The 18992-nt window shown below is 34.0% G+C and overlaps 2 protein-coding genes and 1 long non-coding RNA gene across 5 annotated transcripts; 1 reads left to right on the forward strand and 2 right to left on the reverse strand.

The window, feature by feature from the left end:
- Positions 1 to 2259: 2259 nt before the first annotated feature.
- Positions 2260 to 5326, reverse strand: LOC119076458 (major facilitator superfamily domain-containing protein 12-like). 3 transcript variants are annotated; one of them, XM_037183227.1, is made up of 5 exons: positions 4990 to 5326; positions 3767 to 4198; positions 3372 to 3694; positions 2601 to 3310; positions 2260 to 2538 (listed from the first exon to the last, which is right to left on the reverse strand). In XM_037183227.1, exons 2-5 carry the CDS (start codon positions 4188 to 4190, stop codon positions 2388 to 2390), a joined length of 1608 nt encoding a protein of 535 aa, XP_037039122.1. In that variant the 5' UTR covers positions 4191 to 4198; positions 4990 to 5326; the 3' UTR covers positions 2260 to 2387. The 3 variants fall into 3 exon arrangements, with proteins under 3 accessions (XP_037039122.1, XP_037039138.1, XP_037039130.1); XM_037183243.1 differs by having other exon boundaries at positions 4967 to 5319; XM_037183235.1 differs by lacking the exon at positions 4990 to 5326 and adding an exon at positions 4568 to 4712.
- Positions 5327 to 13450: 8124 nt separating this feature from the next.
- On the reverse strand, positions 13451 to 17783 carry LOC119077131. The gene is made up of 6 exons (XM_037184311.1): positions 17570 to 17783; positions 15844 to 15940; positions 15416 to 15765; positions 15129 to 15349; positions 14945 to 15062; positions 13451 to 14874 (listed from the first exon to the last, which is right to left on the reverse strand). The coding sequence occupies exons 1-6, from the start codon at positions 17716 to 17718 to the stop codon at positions 14796 to 14798; spliced, it is 1014 nt and encodes a 337-aa protein (XP_037040206.1). The 5' UTR covers positions 17719 to 17783; the 3' UTR covers positions 13451 to 14795.
- On the forward strand, positions 16855 to 17675 carry LOC119078359. The gene is made up of 2 exons (XR_005087999.1): positions 16855 to 16937; positions 16997 to 17675. It is a non-coding gene; the product is annotated as an uncharacterized LOC119078359 (long non-coding RNA).
- Positions 17784 to 18992: the final 1209 nt, after the last annotated feature.

Raw genomic sequence — 18992 nt, forward strand, 5'->3', positions numbered from 1 at the left:
TTAACACATACAAAATAATTGCGGCTTGTCAACTTTCGGCACCCTGGACTTTACTTAAATAGTTGTGGAATACCTCCAAATAAATTTCTAAAAATCTAGAATTCAGTTTTGGATTTTTAGAAATTTATTTGGAGGCATTTCTCGACTATTTTAGTAAAGTCCAGGATGCCGAAAGTTGGCAAGCCGCAATTAATTTCAATGTGTTAACTTTGATGAAATGTATTCAAAGCGAAGGCACCAAAATAAAGATTCATTTTTTTAGGTAAAATTTTATGTTCGCACAAATACTAGCCGCTCGTATAGTAACAAAGGTATTTTTTCTACTAATTGTATGCATTCCTTCGACGGAAACTGGGTCAATCGTGAGAATACGAAGGAATAATTAAGGGCTTAAATTACGATATAATATTTTGCTGAAGGCTTATAGTAAAGGAACTGTTCTTTGTAACACAATTATTCCAAATTTAACATCAAACACAAATTTTTCTTCGTCGGAATTTCCACTTGACTTATTTTCTTCAAGATGAGATAAGTGTCACAGGAATTTCTTGATTTGAATTTTTGATGATTTTATCAAACAAACAAACAAACACCATGAGTATAATACCAAGACATTAATCGAAGTGCTAACATACAACCAAAACTAATGACCAACCAGATCCAGCCGACGCAACCAACTTCCGTGAAAGATTTGTATTTTTTCAAACCCTTTGATATTTCGTTTTCTTTTAGATTTTAGCGAGATTACGTCACTAAATTATCAGACAACTTATTGATGTCATAAAAACTGTAGGTCATTGAACTTCCTATAAACTTTATAAATTTCTCTTGATTATCCGTTTTGTTGAATCTCGCTATTAGCTCAGGATTTACAATTGTTGTTCTGTTAAACAATTCGAATCAATTGCAATGTAGTCGGTTGGATTTAATTAATATTTAGACAAGTGATGAGATTCATGAAGTGTTTATGTCGCACTTCCAACAAATAAATAGCGAAAATCACGAAACAAAGTCAATTTACTAATTTGATTTCGAGTTTTTTTGTTTATTGATATAAAAAAAACACAAAATTGTAACAATATCATACAAGCATTCAAATCAATTTTAATGAGATTGAACATATTATAAAAAAAATGAAATATTTTTGTTGAAAGATCTGTACATAGAGTAAAATTGGGTAGTTTAAAAAAAAGAGAGAAAAAAATGTTAAATTGATTAAGATGGTTAATTCTAATAGCATATTAAAACGTAAGGACAAATCATGTAGAGATAATTTATGTGAAAAATAAAATTGTGTCATTGAAATGGTCATCTGAGGACTTTAAAATCATTTTATTACCTGCGGCATGCGAAAGTTGACCATTACATAGCAATTTGCCTAATGCGAAAATGATGCATTACATATGGACTGTTTTCGATTCATTTTTTTCATATTCTTATGTGAAAGTGGAAATCAACTTTCGCATGGGGCATTTAGTCAGCAAGATCACATTGGATGCTGCTAAGTACTTCATTACTCCCGAAATAAATTTGTGATACTCGCAAACTCATTCGTGTGCTTTTTTAGCAACTTGTTTCGGGAACTGTTTTTCGACAAGTGCAATTATATACTTCGCAATTACAAACTGTACATTTGTCGAAAAGACTGTTACAAAAAAAAAACTTTTTGCGCAAAAACACACTTACGAATTACAGAATTGTCACCTCATGTAATGAACTACTTACGCAGCATCCAATGTAACCTACGAAAAGAACTAAAAAGAAGAAAATATAAAATCTATGAGCTCTGCTCTTCCGAGCCGTACAAATTCGTTCTCGGAATAATAGTGTTAACTGCTTAGAGCACAGCTCGAATCGAATAATTCTTGTGAAAGTTGATTCTTGTGAAAGAGCTCTCCACAAAAGCACTCCACAGGAATGATTCATCACCTCTAATCAGATATGCGGTAACGTCTTCCGCTGGACCTTACAACTAATACTACATTACTGTCTTGCTGAAACAGTTTTTGTTGAGGCGTGTGGGAAGGCTGTATTTCCCAGCAAGACAGTACGGTACTTTATTGTCTTGAGGTCAGAAAATGCAAAAAACTGGTTTTGTACGAGACAGAAATGAGTCGTTTTCTGGCCGCAAGACAATAAAATAAGTTACGTTGTTGGAATCTGCGCCAAAATAAAATTATCCAAACAAGAACGTAATCTACCATTGCACTAGTTCTCTTAACATACTCCCACACATAATTACACTGGTTCCAATTGACATTCTTAAGTAATTCCTTTTATTAAAAACCATATCTTCTTTGGGCAACAATTAAATAAAATTTGAATCTCTCAAGAATCATTCACACATATCGGAGTTAATTGTGACAAAATGACACTATAACTATAGCTTACGTAGCTAGCACCCGTTGCCGCGACGGTCGCCTCCTATTGCACTGTAATGTTGTTAAAATAAATAATCCTAAAATGCAAGCCGTACCACATGCGTACGCCAACACATTCTTATAATACTCTGGACACTGAGTGCGTGTATCACATTTGCTGAAACAGAAAAATTTGGAATTTCAATTCAATGAACTAAGTCTAAATCACAAAATACTCACAGTGCCTCGATGACGACAACTACAACGCCAGTGATTAATTTGTCCGTGAAAGTAACAGCTGAGTAGATGAAACCACTCTGATCGGCATGTCTCCCTATCATATCAGCTGTTATGCACAGACTGCTAATCATTGTTACTGAACTTCCAACACCGAATAGAATTGCAATGCAGTAAAGTCTAATTGAAGATGCGGTCGGTGGAGCGGCCAATGCTACCCAAACACAACCGGATATGCCGATAACAGAACCTAGTAGATACGAAACACGGTGTCCTATTCGATTTGAATATTTCATAGCCATTGATGCCAGAAATGATGAAAGAAATGAAACCAGCGGTACTGTAGCGATATGTTCAACACTTTTGTCCTCAGCATTAAAGGCCACTCTTGCTTCGTTTGTGCCCGTGCGTTCATCCAGCCACAAGGGAATGTAGATCAAAGCCGTGGTCATGAACAGCCGAGAGAATACGTAAAGGAACGCGTTCTGGTAAAGAAGCGGAGATTTTAGGAAATTCTTCTGTCGTCGAGGTGTTTCCGTTTCTGTAGAATTCTCTGATCGCTCCACCGGATCTCGCGTGTCTGAGGACCTACGACGTCGTTGGTTATGATCTAGAGCTTGTTGACGGAGGAGACTGTACCCACTCACAGACAATGAAAAATGAAAGCACACCGCCATTGAGATTCCAACTAATGTTAGGATCAGCGACACGTCCTTCAAAGAAATATTTACCGGTAAATAAAATCGTTCGGCGTAAGTATTAATCATGTCTTACTCTAAAGCGATATGCATCCCCCGGTCCTATGTTTGAGTCATTCTGTGTACGCGATTTCAGAACCAGCCATGTAACAATAAATACAATCACATTCGATGTAACCGATGCTGAATATCTAATTGCAGTTAAATCAGCTCGATCTCTTGCCGTTTTACATAGTTCTGGTATCATAGCCAAATGACTGATTTGAACCGTAGCCCAGCCCAATTGAAACAATAAAATAACCGCTGCGAAATATGTTGGCGTCCACCACACTGGTGCTGTTGTACACCATGGGCATATGGAAAATATGAGTGGAAACGTCAAGAACACTAGACCAGTACCTGTTGAATAGAGATAGTATACAATGTTTACCAGTTAGGCTAAACCAGCAATTCAAATGTCAGAAAACGTACCTGCTATGTGCCACTTTCTCTTTGTACCAAACTTATCAGCTAGAATACCTATTATCGGTGTCGCAATTGCATCACCCACCTGTCCAACCATAACCAGTGCTCCAGCTTCAGCACCTGGCATTTGCAATGCGCCTTGCATAAACAGCAATGTATAGCTAAACCAAACGCCAGCACACAGGTCGTTGTAAACATGGCCCAATCCAAAACCGCTTTTCTGCAGAAACGATAGCGTCGACTTCATTTGATCTATTGGTATGTTGCCGTTGTTCGTGTCGACTGTTTGTGAGTAAGTTCCAGTGTCACATAGAGGATCTATGGAATTTGGGTCTGGAGGATGTTCTGTTGTGGATGTGGACGGAGAACTTGTTGAGCCGTAGTTTTGTTTTTTATTTGATTTCAGGAGTGGTTTCTTATCGGCAGGCATTTTTGTTTCTATGGAAAAAATCGAAAGAATTAAGTGCAGTGGGTAACTATACTAACTTCGTTAGCGTGATAAGTTGTCCATCTCAGTTCAAAAAATTTTACGTAAATTCAAGCCAAGAAAACATTCGTGTTGCATTTGGCTTGCATTTGAGTCCAAGATCGGTATATGAAAAACTTTCAGCCTGAGAGTGACTAAGTTATTGTGAGGATAGACTGTGCACCGGAAGTTATTTAATAAGATGCAGAATGCACAATAATGACCTGACTATTCTTGAAAAATGTTTTGAAAATTAAAATTTGCATCAAAGTTATTTAAAGAACTAAGAAAGAAACGACCTACACGACTATATACAAAACAATGAGTCTTGAAATTCTTACATGTCATTTTCATTCGATTGCCAATTTTTGGCCTAACAACGCAAAACATGGAAAAATTAGAAAACCGATTCGAATGACCAAATAAGACAAACTATTTAAAAGTCTATAACTAAAGTCTCGTCTGACCGCAACATACTTGAGTGAAGATAATGTAACTATTGCATACGTATTTGTGACCACTTTACACGTGCAGGTATACCTGCAACGCATTGTGTGTAAGTTGATCATTTTTTGTATGAGAACGTAAAAACGATAAACCATTAGTGAATCAGTCCTACATGTACATAACAGCACAATTATTGAATAAACGCCCTTAAATTTGTAAAGCTCAGAGAATTATGCTGTTTTTTGATGACGCAATCAAGTTGACGTGTGTCTCATAGCAGACAGTATACGTACAGGTAAACTATACAAACTGTTACCTGAGTATGGATTAAACAGCCTTTCACTTTATAAGCACAAATGTTTGTTTATCATTGCCCGAAGGTACAATACACATTTATTATCACAATTTAGTAAACCATCACAGTATGAATAACAAATTCAATTTTATTTACTCTGAAGAATTTGGAATTTACGCTGCTTTATTCGAATAGTACTTCGCAAATGAATTGCTCGTCATTAGGAAGTATAAAACTTGCAATCAAATTGTAACAGCTTTAGTATATATTTGTTTACTATCACAAATTTGTAAGTTGATACTAAAACATTATCGTGCATGTATGAATGGTGTCTCCACACGAATAATGATCGTGTCATATTATTCCCTTGACTGAAAGTCAGGGTCTTATGAAAGAAAATACCCTTAAATGTCCGTAACGCTAAGTTCACTTTGATATTTTGAAAATGTTCTACATTGGCAAAAAACGTTAAATACAGAAAACGTCCGTACACTTGTGGACTCGATAACTCGAGTAATTCTTTACCGATTTGCAAAATTTTGGTTTTAATCGAAGGAGAATGAAAATCATGAGGTTAAGTTCGTAGATGGGCAATATTGGGGTAATGAGATGGGAGTAATTCTCAAGAGAATGTTATTCCTTGTTACCGCGATAACTTCCCTAATTCTTATCAGATTTTCAAATTTTGTGTGTTATTCGACGAAGATTGAAATTCTTGAGGTTAAGTTTGCAGATGGATAATGTTAGAACAACGAGATGGGAGAAATTCTACACAGACGCTTTTCCTTGTGGACTCGATAACTCGAGTAATTCCTTACCGATTTTCAAAATTTTGGTTTTAATCGACGGAGAATGAAAATCATGAGGTTAAGTTCGTAGATGGGCAATATTGGGGTAATGAGATGTGAGTAATCCTCAAGAAAATTTTTTACTTGTTACCGCGATAGCTTCCATAATTCTTATCCGATTTTCAAAGATTTTGTCTAAATCGACGAAGATTGAAACTCTTGAGGCTGAGTTTGCAGATGGATAATGTTCGAACAACGAGATGGGAGATATTCTACACAGACGCTTTCTCTTGTTACCGCGCGATAATTTGAGTAATTTTTACCCGATTTTCAAATTTTTTGTTTTAATTGACAGAGAATGATATTGGAGTAGTGAGTTTGGAGTAATTGTAAATATAACTTGTTATACCACGACATTTTTGCAACGGATTTCCAGAAAAATTTCTTATTTGACGAGTTGTGAAATTCTGGATTTCTGGTCTAACAATTAAGATATACTTCCCAAAAGAGTTTTTGCTTGCTTGCTTGAGAAACCGATAGCTCTAGTAATTCTCAGAGGCTTCAAAAATCAATTTCGACCAGTAGCGTAATTCATGTGGTTAAACTCGAACATTGGAATTTAATTGGACTAGTATACGACAATTTTTGCGTGAAATCCGTATTCTTAAAAGAATTTTTTTCGTTCCTAAAATGTTTGAACGAGTGTGAATTTTGCGGCCAGAGCGAAGCGAGGGCCGTAATTCACACGAGTTATATTTTTTCAAGAGGTAGGCAGGAAATACGCCACCTTTTCAGCGCTTTTTGTAGACTATATCGGAGACTAATATTGGGTGTTAAATGTACCTCGCTGGACCTTCCACTCATTGCCTCATTGCACTTTTAAGGAGACAATATTCAATCGTTGTAAATATTGTTTATTTGTATTCTTCTCAGTATATGTATAACATACTCAAAAATACCTCTCCTGATCACATCGTGTTATAATTTCCTATTTTCCATGCTTAGGCTTATGAATATTTGAACGAGTGTGAACTTTGCGGCCAGAAGCGAGGGCCGTAATTCACACAAGTTTAATTTATTCAAGAGGTAGGCAAGAAATATACCACTTTAAAAGCGTTTTTAAGTACTCATATTTATTGGATGTAAAACATCGCTCGCTGAACCTTCGATTCACGAAGCTCCTGAGAAAATTAAATTAATTTTGAGTTTCTAAACGCCCAGTGAAAATAAAAGAGATACTCAATTAATGATGTAGCAAATAGACCATTCTTGTTTCGCTTTTTCATCTGACTATAATTTTATGTTCTTAAAAACACCAGCTTTTTTAAAAATGGTAAGTCAAGGGAAATGACCCACCCAAGTGGTGGGGCCTAGTAAATAAGAAAGCAGATGTAGAAACGATGATGAAGAGTCAGCTGATTCATATCTCGAAATAATGGTAATGGTGCCTATTACTTCATACTCTACCGGTTCATTGTAGAATGCCTCTGTAATTGTATTGGGAATAATTCAAAGCATATTTGTTCTAGATTTTATCTTAAGAATTCAGCAGAATTTTCGACACAATGAACTAGTGAGAATTATTTCATTTCTCTTTAATCATATCGAGTTAGATTATATCCATATCGTGTCACATCAGGCATATCATGGCCAAAAATTACTCAAACTTATCGGGTGCTAGATGAATCGATTTGTTTGAATTCTGTGTCATCCTTTGTTTTCAATGTATGTAAATACGTTGCTATTATTTTGAATATAATTTATTTTGAACTGATAAATCGGTCAACGACAAAATTTACATGCTGTTTGAATTGTTATCAATAATCCTTCCCATCGTTTCTCTATAAAACACCGTATCAGTCATATTAGCGCTGACTCAAGTGGGGGTGTAAATCTCTATCTTTATCTGAAGAATTTTTAAACGTTCACTGGTTTAGTAATTGCAACCAAGTTTAATTATTAAAAAAAACTTAATTAATTGCTAAATTACATAAATCACTTCACCTGAATCTATCATTTCATGCAGATCTTTATAGCCGTACAAGCACTATGATCACTGAAACCGTGATGACTTTGTTGACTTCCGGACTTAATAGTTTACTTTTAACGCTTTTCAAAGTGGTAATAACAAACCACGGTTCAGCTTGTCGCTTCTCGCTGTTTGTAGGTACTTTTATTGTAACCACTTTCATACGGAAAACATATCACCATTATAATTATCGACTTTGTTTACTACTTTTAAATCAAACGGTTCAAACAGTTTGATATCGTTAAATTCAATAGCAACAGTGTTTTGTTATACAAAAGAACATTAATCGGACCTTGACATTAATGCTTACTTCGCATTCACTTTGTCGGCAACGGACGACTTACCCTTCTGTAAAGGTCGATGAGTGGAATCATAAAGCGAAGCCTAATATAAAGTGGTGTATGTGTAGACATAGACAATTAATATGTATCACTACCCTAAAGTGTCTTATAACAAAATTCAAAATTGAAATCTCTGTGCGATTTGTCGACCGTGGATATTATTCGTACGATAGTTCCCACTGATAAACAAATTTGGTTGACATTTTTTATAACGAAACCACCATGACTAATGACTATGCCAAATCTGATAAATTTGGACCCACGCGACACGTTACACTGGTCGATTAATTGTAATGGACAGCAGTATGGTGAACATTTTCCTGTCTGCACAACATGTATCAATTTCAACAGAATCCATATAAAAGACGGTGACTCAATACATTGGCGAATAATCGTAGAAATGAAACAAATTTGCAAATAGAATTCCTTTAGTCGAAAACGCACCATGAACGTTACAGTAAGTAAGTATATTCAATCAGATATTTTTCTCTGAATCTTTCTTTAGAATGACTGTAGAGCACAAAATTCTACGAGTACTCAAAGTGGTTCAATATAATAAATGGGACAGAATCTTAGCAATAAACCGTTAGGAGACAGCTAGTCATCTGTTGACAACGACGACACAAAATCGATGAGTCATCTACAAATTAAGTTAGAATTTTCCAATCTTTAATTGTTTTTCACTCATAATTTGGGTCGTCATTAAATAATTCCCAGAGAATCTGAAACTTCTTTAGCGATTGTCAATTCAAGTGTTTCATACAAAACCCTTTACTATACATTCGTTTGAACATTCGCTTATTTTTGTCATCGTTCTAGATATCAGATCGTATGATCGTATCTGAATTCAGTTCGTAAGGATTCATCATTTCAGTTTTCAAAATATTTTATTTTCTACCACTATGTTAGCACTCTCTCCAGTCGAGAAATGTACTATCGGAAAAAGTTGTATAAACCGCAAGAAAGACTTGTTCAAGAGTATATTCAAATACTAAATACTCACGGGCAATTCAAAATCAGTTTCAAATCTTCTTTTTTTTATAATTTCATGTTTGATGTTACAAATTTTGATAGAAACGAATTATCCATCCTACATCGGTATCGGTAGGATACCTGCCACAACAAGTTTCTATTCTTACAGATGGTTTATGAAGACGATGTGTGTGTTTACCAGAAGTTTGTTAATGCGTAGTCCAGGCCTAGAATTTAGCTCATTTTTTGTGACCCTTGTCGACGTAAAACTGCTAAAAATAGAGGTTTTTCAACGAACGCTCCGAATTTCACTAGATTCCTGAATTCTTGTTCTGTCAATCTAGGAGGGTAAGATGATTTTTTTCAATCACTAGCATTCATCATAATATTATTCCCTGAGTGAGTGTTGAAGCTTTATGAACATGATCAATAAGATCAGACATGCTGTCTGAGACAGCGTTTTCTAAATTCCCATCGAAGTTACAATAAAACATCTGTAAGTCAGGGTCTATTACTGGTAAATTTATTTACCGAATTTAGTGAAGTTTACCAAAACTTACCAAAATTTACTGAAAATTACCGAATTTATCAAAACACAATTACGCTAAGTTTCAATAAATTGGGAAGATGAATTTACCAGTAATAAGCCCTGCTGCAAATTACTGTGAAATTTCTTAATGTTATTAGTTGGTGAATCATGTGACAGACAAACGTTTCGCATGATTGACGTATTCTCTCAGCGTTTTCCAGTTGTAGAATAAAACGAATCATTTTCCACGTTATTTGAAAATTTGTTGGTATTTCCATTTTTTGTTTTTTTATTTTTCGTTTATTGTTTATTTCTATTTTCTTCTTTTTCATAATATAATAAAATATATATTGAAGGCTAATTGTGGCTTTACCATGTGTGGTTAATTACTAGAACATAAACGAAAAAATGAAATTTATTAAAATTAATTTTGAATCTGGATTCGAGATATTTGTTTTGCAGTTTATTTTTGTATATAATATATCTATTTATCATGTAAAGTTTCTTTTTAAATTACTTTTTTTTGTTATTATTTTATGCATCATTTTAGATATATAACGATGTTCTTAATCTTTTAGAAACGGCAAGCACATATCGCTATAAATCTGTTACTTATTTTGTTCAATGTATCGCTGATGTTTCGTACAAAATCGAGGAATTCATTCATTTTAACATACATTTGGTATATGAGTCAATGAGCCGTACTTAAGAGGCATCGATGCTTTGCTGAAAAGCATACATTTAGGCGTTTTTTAAATACTGGATATTAGTTTGCTTTTGATGCAATATTTACACCAGGATCCTTTTTCAAAAAAATAGTACCGCAATAACGACTACGAATGTGTTAGTTTTCAACAGAAAATAGATTTGGTTGTAACAGTTTGAACAGCTCTGAGAAAACTGAGAAGTTTATGAAAATTTCGTTAAATTGCTCACTTTTCTCAAAGCTGGTCAAACGACTACAATCTGGGAATTATAAGAAGTAACATTCACAATCCAATCGACGATATTCATTCCACATGCATTACCAACGTTCCAACATTTACGTACATATGCATTATAACGTGTAAATCGCATGTGGAATGAATAATTTCGATTGGATTGTAATTGTTGAGAATGTAACTTCTTATAATTCTTTCACCATACAACCAAAATTTATTTTTTATTTAAAGGTAACACATTCGTAGTCGTTATTGCGGTCGTACATTTTTCAAAAATGATATCATCAAAAATAAAATACGAGACACACAAATGTAGACTACAATTTTAGCTAAGTACCGATGCCTCTTAAACAAAGCTCACAGATTACTTTTGTCAACGTTGTCGATGAAACAGATGACTAACCGTTTCTAAGAGGTTAAATGTACTGGATATTAAACTCCATTATTACTTATGTTACAATGTTTTTATGTAGCACGTACAAATTTTCAGCTGTTTTTTGTCTGGATACTTAAAAAGAAAAGTAATGGACTGGTTTTTCCTCCTTTCGTAAATTAATTCATTTGTCAAATGATTATTTTACAAATGCTGATAGTGTATGATGAGTCTTTCCACTGCCAATTTATTATAAACTTGTTCAGGTTCCATTTTGATTTGATTTCAGCATTCTGAAATTAGGGTAGGATCACTGAAAATACGAAAAGCATTTTTACAACCACCATCCTTAATGTCTGTGATAAGACATTACCGGATTTTCACTTCCATTTGTCTTTGAAAATGTTGATGAGTGTGTTCGAAAATTAGGATATTGGTACGAATTTCAAACGTAACATTCCGAAAAGCTTAAAAGTCGTTTTATTGAACCAGCAAATCAATATTTATGTCTTGGAGCAATAGTACGAATTTCAATCCCATTAACATCAACACGCAACTTTGGATCGATTTTCGATAAGTCACAGTATCTCTACCTAGACATGCATGTGCTTGTCATTTTTTATCAATATTATGTTGCAAAGACACCGTTATCAGTAAAACATTATCGTCATATTCCGGAAAATGTGATAACAAACGAAGTGGTTCAAGAGTTTGATTTATTGTTTAAAAAAAAGTGTCGCATCACTACAATCTTAAATTAGCTATCCTCCACGGAGTGTGGGAAGACCAATTAATTCAAATCATTAGGTCAATAGATTTTGAAAAATCCCTTTAAAATAAATTGGCGATGGTTTCTTTTGCAAAACCCGAATGCATTTCATACAAAAAAAATGTACACGAACAAAAACTAGCTTTTTCGAAAGGATGTGGATGACCTGTCAGCTACATATAAGTTACTATAAGTGGAGCTAAATTACAATTACAGATTACATTTTAATTAGAGCATTACTTGTAAAAAAACAAAATCTTAACGGAAATTGAGATAGACAACGGTCATATCATATCATTTAATTGGTGGTCGCATTTGTAATTAATATTATTTATTGATAACAGTATTTTGTTGCTTGATGGGGATATAGTTTTGTTCGGACAGCTTTCTTAGTGTAACTATATGACCCGTCTATCTCACTTTAAATAATTCGAACGGAGAATGATAAAAATAGATTGTGAGTATTGTTGAGTGATCAATTCGCTTACAGTTTATACTTGTGTGCACGCACAAGCAACCGTTCGACACGTTCCCCTTCAAAATAACTACTGTTTGCATATTTGTTACTTGGAAATATGAAAAAGAATTTGTTTTGGTTGCCTTGGAAGCGAAGAAACAGTTGAGTTATGATAAGGAATTGCAAACAATTTTGATTAGAAGTCAATTTGTTTGAAACTGTAAAACTTTGTTTGCTAGCTACTTGCTACTCACTAAAAGAACTTCAACAACTTAAAACTATAAAAAGTAACTTACATTTGAAAGGTTTGATGCAAACAGATTGCATTTTCCCGACTAAATTCTGTTCATTTTAGAATAATTAATTCATTGTCCGGTATAAGGAAAGTCGGTAAAATAAATTCAATCAGTGAATTTCAGAAAAGTACACGACCTAACTTCATGCAAATATTTTCACGAATTTCGGTAGAATTTTGATAGAATTTAGCGAATTTTCACGAACAGGAAAATGAAAAAGTGTAGAAAATCGCTGAAGTTCGTGTAAATTCGGAAAAAATTGCGAACATATTTTCAATGTATAGACCTCGCCCGCAGAAGTTTCATTTCAAAACTTTTGTCGCCATTTTATTCACTATGAATATATGTTGATTGTCTGGATCTGCAACCCGCACATTACTCCAAATCTGAACCGAAAACCTTATGAACCACTGAAAATATTTAAGTTCCCTTGGAATGTGATGGAGTCGAGGTTGAGGTTACATCTTTTCATATCTATAGTCCATATTTTACCTATAGTAACTGCGTACCCAAAATTCGGTTTTGATCACATTGATTACCGAGAGACACACGAAAATTCGGTTCCACTTAGAGAACAGACTTTTTCGTTAGAAGAGGCCAAAATCATATACATGGAAAGTAACAGGGTGGAGAAATAAAAATACAACCAATTGAGGCAGTGACTAGCAAGGAATTGAAATTAAGTAACAAAAAGATTTTTTTTTAACTTACACGTAATGCTGTTATATTATTAATTGAAAATATAGAACTTATCCAAGTAAAAAGTTTTCTTTCTTTTCTTTTTTTCTTTTCATCATTCATATTCATTCGTTCATTTTTTGTAAATGTTTTTTTTTTGTTTACTTTAAATTTAACTTTTGTTAATTAAATGTAAAGAGTGAAGATTAAATAATAAAAAAAAGTTAAATTAAAAAATAAGTTTTTTTTGTTGTTGTTTTAAAAGTAAAAATCATCAAATTACTACAAACTAATAAGTAAAAAAAATTGTTTTTCCTTTAAATTAAATTGTTGTATAACTCCCGTCGGTAAAACGCACTAATATTCTGTGTTGTCCGAAACAATGTAATGTTTCGATTTCGAAAGAAAGTTTTTTCTTTCTTTTCGATTTGATGAGAAAATTTTTATGAGTCTGTTCTATCCATAGAGTTATGTGGGAGAGATGACATGGTGGCGATGGTGGCTACTTTGGGAACCATAAAATTACATGTTGGAAATAGTCACTGAGAGATGACACGGTGGCGTTGATGGTAATCAGCACATATAAAATTACATAAACACCCAGAAATGGGGGAAAATGACAGCGCCACCATAATCATCTGTCCAAAAGTAACTCTATGGTTCCAACGAACGAATTTTGATGAGTCGAAAATAACCGGTCATCCATAGAATTAAAACTAACCGCAACATAAACGAATTTTCATTTGTTTTTTTCTCCGTTAACTGTTCAAAGTGAGGTTGTGTTGGCTTCTGTGGATGACGTTTCGATGGATCTTGGAACAGACTGATATGCCAGAAGATGGTTTTTCTGTTTTTCATTTTTTTAAATCTTTTTTTTTTTCATTTTATCTTACATTCCTTTGTTGAATTTTTCTTTTGTTTTTTTATTTTTATGTTTTTTTTTATTTAAATATATTTATATGATCCTTAATGAATAATTTCTTCTTCCTTATTTTTCAGAAACGTAACGCCTTGTGTTTTCATGTTTTTTTCTTCTTTTAATTAATTAAACTAATTGCCAGATAAAGAGACAAAAGAGAAAAGACAAACAAACATAAGCTTAAAATTAATAAATAAAAAGTTAAAATGCGTTATAAATATATTAAGAGAAAAAAAAATGTTTTTTTTGATAAGAAAATGATGAACTGTGTGGGGTACGGGATAGAAATAAAAATATTTATAATTACGTAATTAATGATCTAGGATTTTGGGTATAAATTTTTTGTGTAATTTTTTCTTTTCCTCTTTTTTTTCTCATTATTTTTTTTACTTTGAATATAAAATTGTTTTATTGTTGTGTGTTGTATCATTCAATTAATTTCTATTATATATACCACTTGTAATCATAATTATTTTTCATTTTTGCTTTCTTCTTTTTTTTTTTAATGGATTAAACCTTAGAGTGCTTGTTTTAATTTATGTTTTCTTCAACTGTTTACTCGTCTAAAAACCATATGTTTAGTATACAACATATGTTCGGTCTAAGTTCATTTGAATGATTTCATTATATTTCTTTTTCATTTTTGTTATTTGTTTGTGTTTACTTGCGAATTTTTATTTTGCTTCTATTGAAAACTCTTAACATCATTTCACGTTTTCTATGGAAGCCTAAACTTCATTCGTCAATTTTGAGTTTTTTTGTATCCGGCTCACTAGTCTCAGTCTGTGATTCTGAACTTTCGCAATCCAGCGATCTGTTGAAAGAAATATTTTTATTGAATTGATTCATTCTACCACAATCAACTCTCATCAAAATCAACATACCTCTTTGCACTGCTCTGTGAATCACTATCGTTTGTCTCATCATTGGCTACGATTGGAGTAATTGGCTTTTCCAAGCTGTCTTCAGATCTTGTGCTCTCATCTAAACTGTCGCTGACGCCTGCAATAATCAATAAACAATCAAATCATTTTGCTTACACAATCAGCGCATTTGTTTCCACATTACCGTTGCCATTGTTTCCATTCGGTGCGGTTGGTGGTTCCGAATTACTTTCGTCTGACGGCTCGGATGGTTCAAGTGGTGCCGAGTTACCATTCGTGGTGGTGGTGGTTGTTGTTGTTATAGTTGCCAATGGGCCAGCTGATGCGGTTCGCGGCGGCAATCCTTCCAGCAGATCCGGTTGTAACTCTGAAGCTACGCAATGTGTCCAAACGGCCAATTCAACGCTATGTTTGTAAAGAGAAAAACGGTGATTTCGATTCCACTTCGTTTGAAAAATTTTGCACACTAACCGATGCGCTGACCACGACGAATTGTTATTGTCCTTTTCCATATTTAAACGCGTCACAGCTGAATTTACGTGATTAGCAAAGTTCAAATAAACCTTTGTCGTGTAATCGATGCCTTCGATATCCGGAATAGCCATCAAACATTCGTCTGCCATAAATGGTGCATTGTCTGGCGCAGCGGCTGTTAACAATGCCGAAGCCATGGTGGTACCAACACCTTTCAGATTTGTCAATGCCGTTAGAGCTTGTTCTAAATTCGGCAATTTACGGAATGCACGTTTTGTTTCTTGGACGACAGCACGAGGTGTGTTAATTTTGATCAGATTCAGTAACTGTTTGGAGAATTTTCCACGCTGCAACCGAAAGGGAATAAAAATTGGCAATTTAGTCATTTGAAATTAGTTGTACGCATTAGCCGATGGTTAATTTACCGATTGCTTCCATTTCATCGCTTGCACCAGTTCTTCGTGTAGCATATGAGCATCTTTACCCCGCTGCTTTATTCGTTCGGGTAGTTCATTTTGGTACCTGATAAAACAAGAAAGAAAATGATTGAAGATCTAAGTCTCTTAAAAAATGAGAAATTTTATAGGATGGTTCAACGAGAATCTCGTCCTTCGCTCCGAAATTAGTGACCTGTTGTTTATAGTGGATTTTCGTTTCTTCAGCCAAATTGTAAGAAATGAAGTCGTATCCTATCATTTCTACTACAGATTGAGAATTAACAGGTAAATTCAATTCAACTTATCCATTCCCTATACGATATCCACGTATACATACACTTAGCTTCGTACATGTCGTAATAATGCATGTGGAACGTACAAAGAGAATTGGATTGTATTTGTTTGAAGCTATCCATTCGGATAATTCTCAAACTGTAGACCCAGACGATGTTGAAAATTCAGAGTAAAAGAAACATGTGAAATTCCCTAACCCAATTTAAGATAAAACTGTATTGGAAGAAGAATGAACGAACGTTTCCCAGCTATATGCAATCCATTTAAAAATTGTTTGACCGACAAAATATCAAAATTCATCTCAGTAATTAAGGATAATCAAAAAATTCGGTTCGATGATTTTCAATGACATCAATGTTTGAACCTAAATCTGTTTATGTAACGTCTACAAAAATCTCGTACAGAAGGATGGACCGGAATAATTCAATTTAATTGCAGAATGGGGAAGCTACATATTAAAAATTCATTAGAAAAAATCGCAATTAAAAATAATTCTTTTTAAACAACGGAAAATTTTCATCTTTTCGCTCCAATTCGAAATGCCTTAATTGGGTCAACGTTTTAAGTAACAAAAAGACGAAAGTGAAGAAGAATATTTTCGCCTGTCAAAAGAAAAAATAATCAAAATTTGTTAATTAAATTGAATTGAACGACGTTTGAACGAAATTGAATTATAATTTATATTCAGTCGTGAATGACACATGATGTTGTCGATGTTATTTTTTTTTGTATTCCATTCGTTGTGTTGGCAAATGCTAGACGTATAAAATTTCGTATATGTGTGCTTCGTATGTGGTGGTGCATTTTAATGTTAAGTCGTGTTCAAACAATTTTTTTCTTGCTCTAGAAGTTAAATATATTGCTACTAGTCTTGGTCACGGATGAGATGCGATGACTTACAACGTCCTATCCAGCCTACAAGGTTGATTCACAGATTTTCGTTGGAACTTAATTTTTTTCGAAGTTTCTCATTCGCTCGAAAGTCACAAAATTTACGAAATTAATAGAAATTTCAGTAATTAACATCATTGACACGGTTACAAATCGAAAATCATGAACAACAAACACAACCATGGAAGTCTCAATTTCTGGGACGCTCTTAAATGCCATACCACATACACAGGGAAAACGTTCTCGTCACACAACACCACAGTAAGCACAAAAAAATCAATTAAAATTCTGTCGAAACCGAGCCCGACTAACAACTCCATTTTCTTTTTGAATTGATTTCTCTTTAAATTTGGGTTTTTCAATTGAAATTCCTACAATCCGTATGAACGACTCCCTGTAATCATCCGGCAATGCAACGTCCTACCACCGGCCTAGTGAAACGAAAATGCACCATATTTTTGGATTACATCGCAAGTCACACAAAAGCGAAGCCTTTCATTTCGGAGACCATTTTTTTATCACAAATTACCAATCATCCAATTTGATTAATTCCTCCGGTTTTTTGGTACGCGTTTCGGCCTTTAATTTTAACACTTGAGGATACAATTGCAACACATAATCGAACTGTTTAGAATTTCCATTAGCGAAAAACGATGCGGTTGTTTCAAGGGAAGCCATTTTTTGAAGTAAAAATTTATATATATGCGAGTTGACCAGGTTTGTGACACTTCGAACGCAATTGGTTAGATTTTTTGTTTTTGTCAGGTTGAATTTACATTTACAAACTGTGTAGTACCGGTAATACCTTTCAGACCGTTACCAACAATACCACAAATGTACCGAACTGTTTTTGAACCGGTGGCGGATGTTCCATTACCGTGTCACATAATAAACCCCGAATATGCTTCTAGTTCTCCAAATTAATTAACTAAAATCTGATTCTTCTTGTACAAAAAAAAAAAATTGGAACGAGTAGAATTATGTGTACGAGCTGAAATTTTGATTACCCACCGGAAACCTAGTCAAATAAATCGGCAAACATTTTAATTGCAACTAGTACAGTTTTTTGGAATATAATTGGAAATTTCTAATAAATATTATTTAATTCATTTCAAAGTTCTTTTTTAAAAATTTAATTATTAATTAATTTAATTGGAGAAGCCGTTTAACGAGTATTGTTCGGAAGACTAGCGGGTAATGGGTCCAATGAATTGGTACACCACACAGTGTCTACATGGAAATTCAACTTGACAGAACCAAAAAATCCAACAAATTTATTAATTATGCGAGTTGACTCGGGTCTATACCTCCTGTGCATAAACGAAATTAATGCGAAGAAGCGCCATCTCCATTTTCGTTCTGCTGTTCGTGAACAAACTGTCGGAAATATTCGAAAAAAAGCGCGGAGTATGAGTCAGCCACATAATTGAAAGCGTTGACTTTCGATTTATAGCATTTGAAATATGTTGTTATGGAAAGTTGACAAACTTCATATAATTCATAAAACATTTTATGCACAGTAGTACGATCAAAGTAGAGCGCAAATGGATTTTCAGATCCCACTACTGTGCATAAAATCTTGTTGCTAAGTTGTGCCTAAACTGGAATTTTGTGCACGTGTTGACAACCTCGGCTTCGCCTCGGGTTAATAATTTTTACATCTATTGGGCAAAATTTCCATTTAGACACACGAATTCATTTCGTATCTGGCTCTGAAGCTGGTATCTAAATTCGAACAGTGAAATTATATTTTATTTGAAAATCATTCACAGTGGAAACGGGTTGTTACGTGTTACGTGTTCGAACAGTTAAGTGGATATTTTCTATATAATTTGTCAGTACAATGAAAATTACCGTCTACGTTCGTAGAGGCGCCACTAGAAAAATTTTGTAGTTACTACCTTCGTGATCAACTTAGACATGTCTGAAAGCTTGCTTTATTCAAGGCTGTA

The sequence above is a fragment of the Bradysia coprophila genome, chromosome III (genome assembly GCF_014529535.1).
Source record: "Bradysia coprophila strain Holo2 chromosome III, BU_Bcop_v1, whole genome shotgun sequence".
In the NCBI taxonomy this organism is placed as follows: domain Eukaryota; kingdom Metazoa; phylum Arthropoda; class Insecta; order Diptera; family Sciaridae; genus Bradysia; species Bradysia coprophila.

What these genes read in the sequence shown, in the direction of transcription:
- LOC119076458 (XM_037183227.1), bottom strand. Translation starts at nt 4,190, where the DNA reads ATGCCTGCCGATAAGAAACCACTCCTGAAATCAAATAAAAAACAAAAC. An exon ending in GAGAAAGTGGCACATAGCAG is followed by an intron (nt 3,695 to 3,766) that starts GTACGTTTTCTG and finishes TCTATTCAACAG; the next exon opens with GTACTGGTCTAGTGTTCTTG. An exon ending in GGGATGCATATCGCTTTAGA is followed by an intron (nt 3,311 to 3,371) that starts GTAAGACATGAT and finishes ATTTCTTTGAAG; the next exon opens with GACGTGTCGCTGATCCTAAC.
- LOC119077131 (XM_037184311.1), bottom strand. Translation starts at nt 17,718, where the DNA reads ATGGCTTCCCTTGAAACAACCGCATCGTTTTTCGCTAATGGAAATTCT. An exon ending in TCGTCGTGGTCAGCGCATCG is followed by an intron (nt 15,350 to 15,415) that starts GTTAGTGTGCAA and finishes TTACAAACATAG; the next exon opens with CGTTGAATTGGCCGTTTGGA. An exon ending in GAATGGAAACAATGGCAACG is followed by an intron (nt 15,063 to 15,128) that starts GTAATGTGGAAA and finishes TGATTATTGCAG; the next exon opens with GCGTCAGCGACAGTTTAGAT.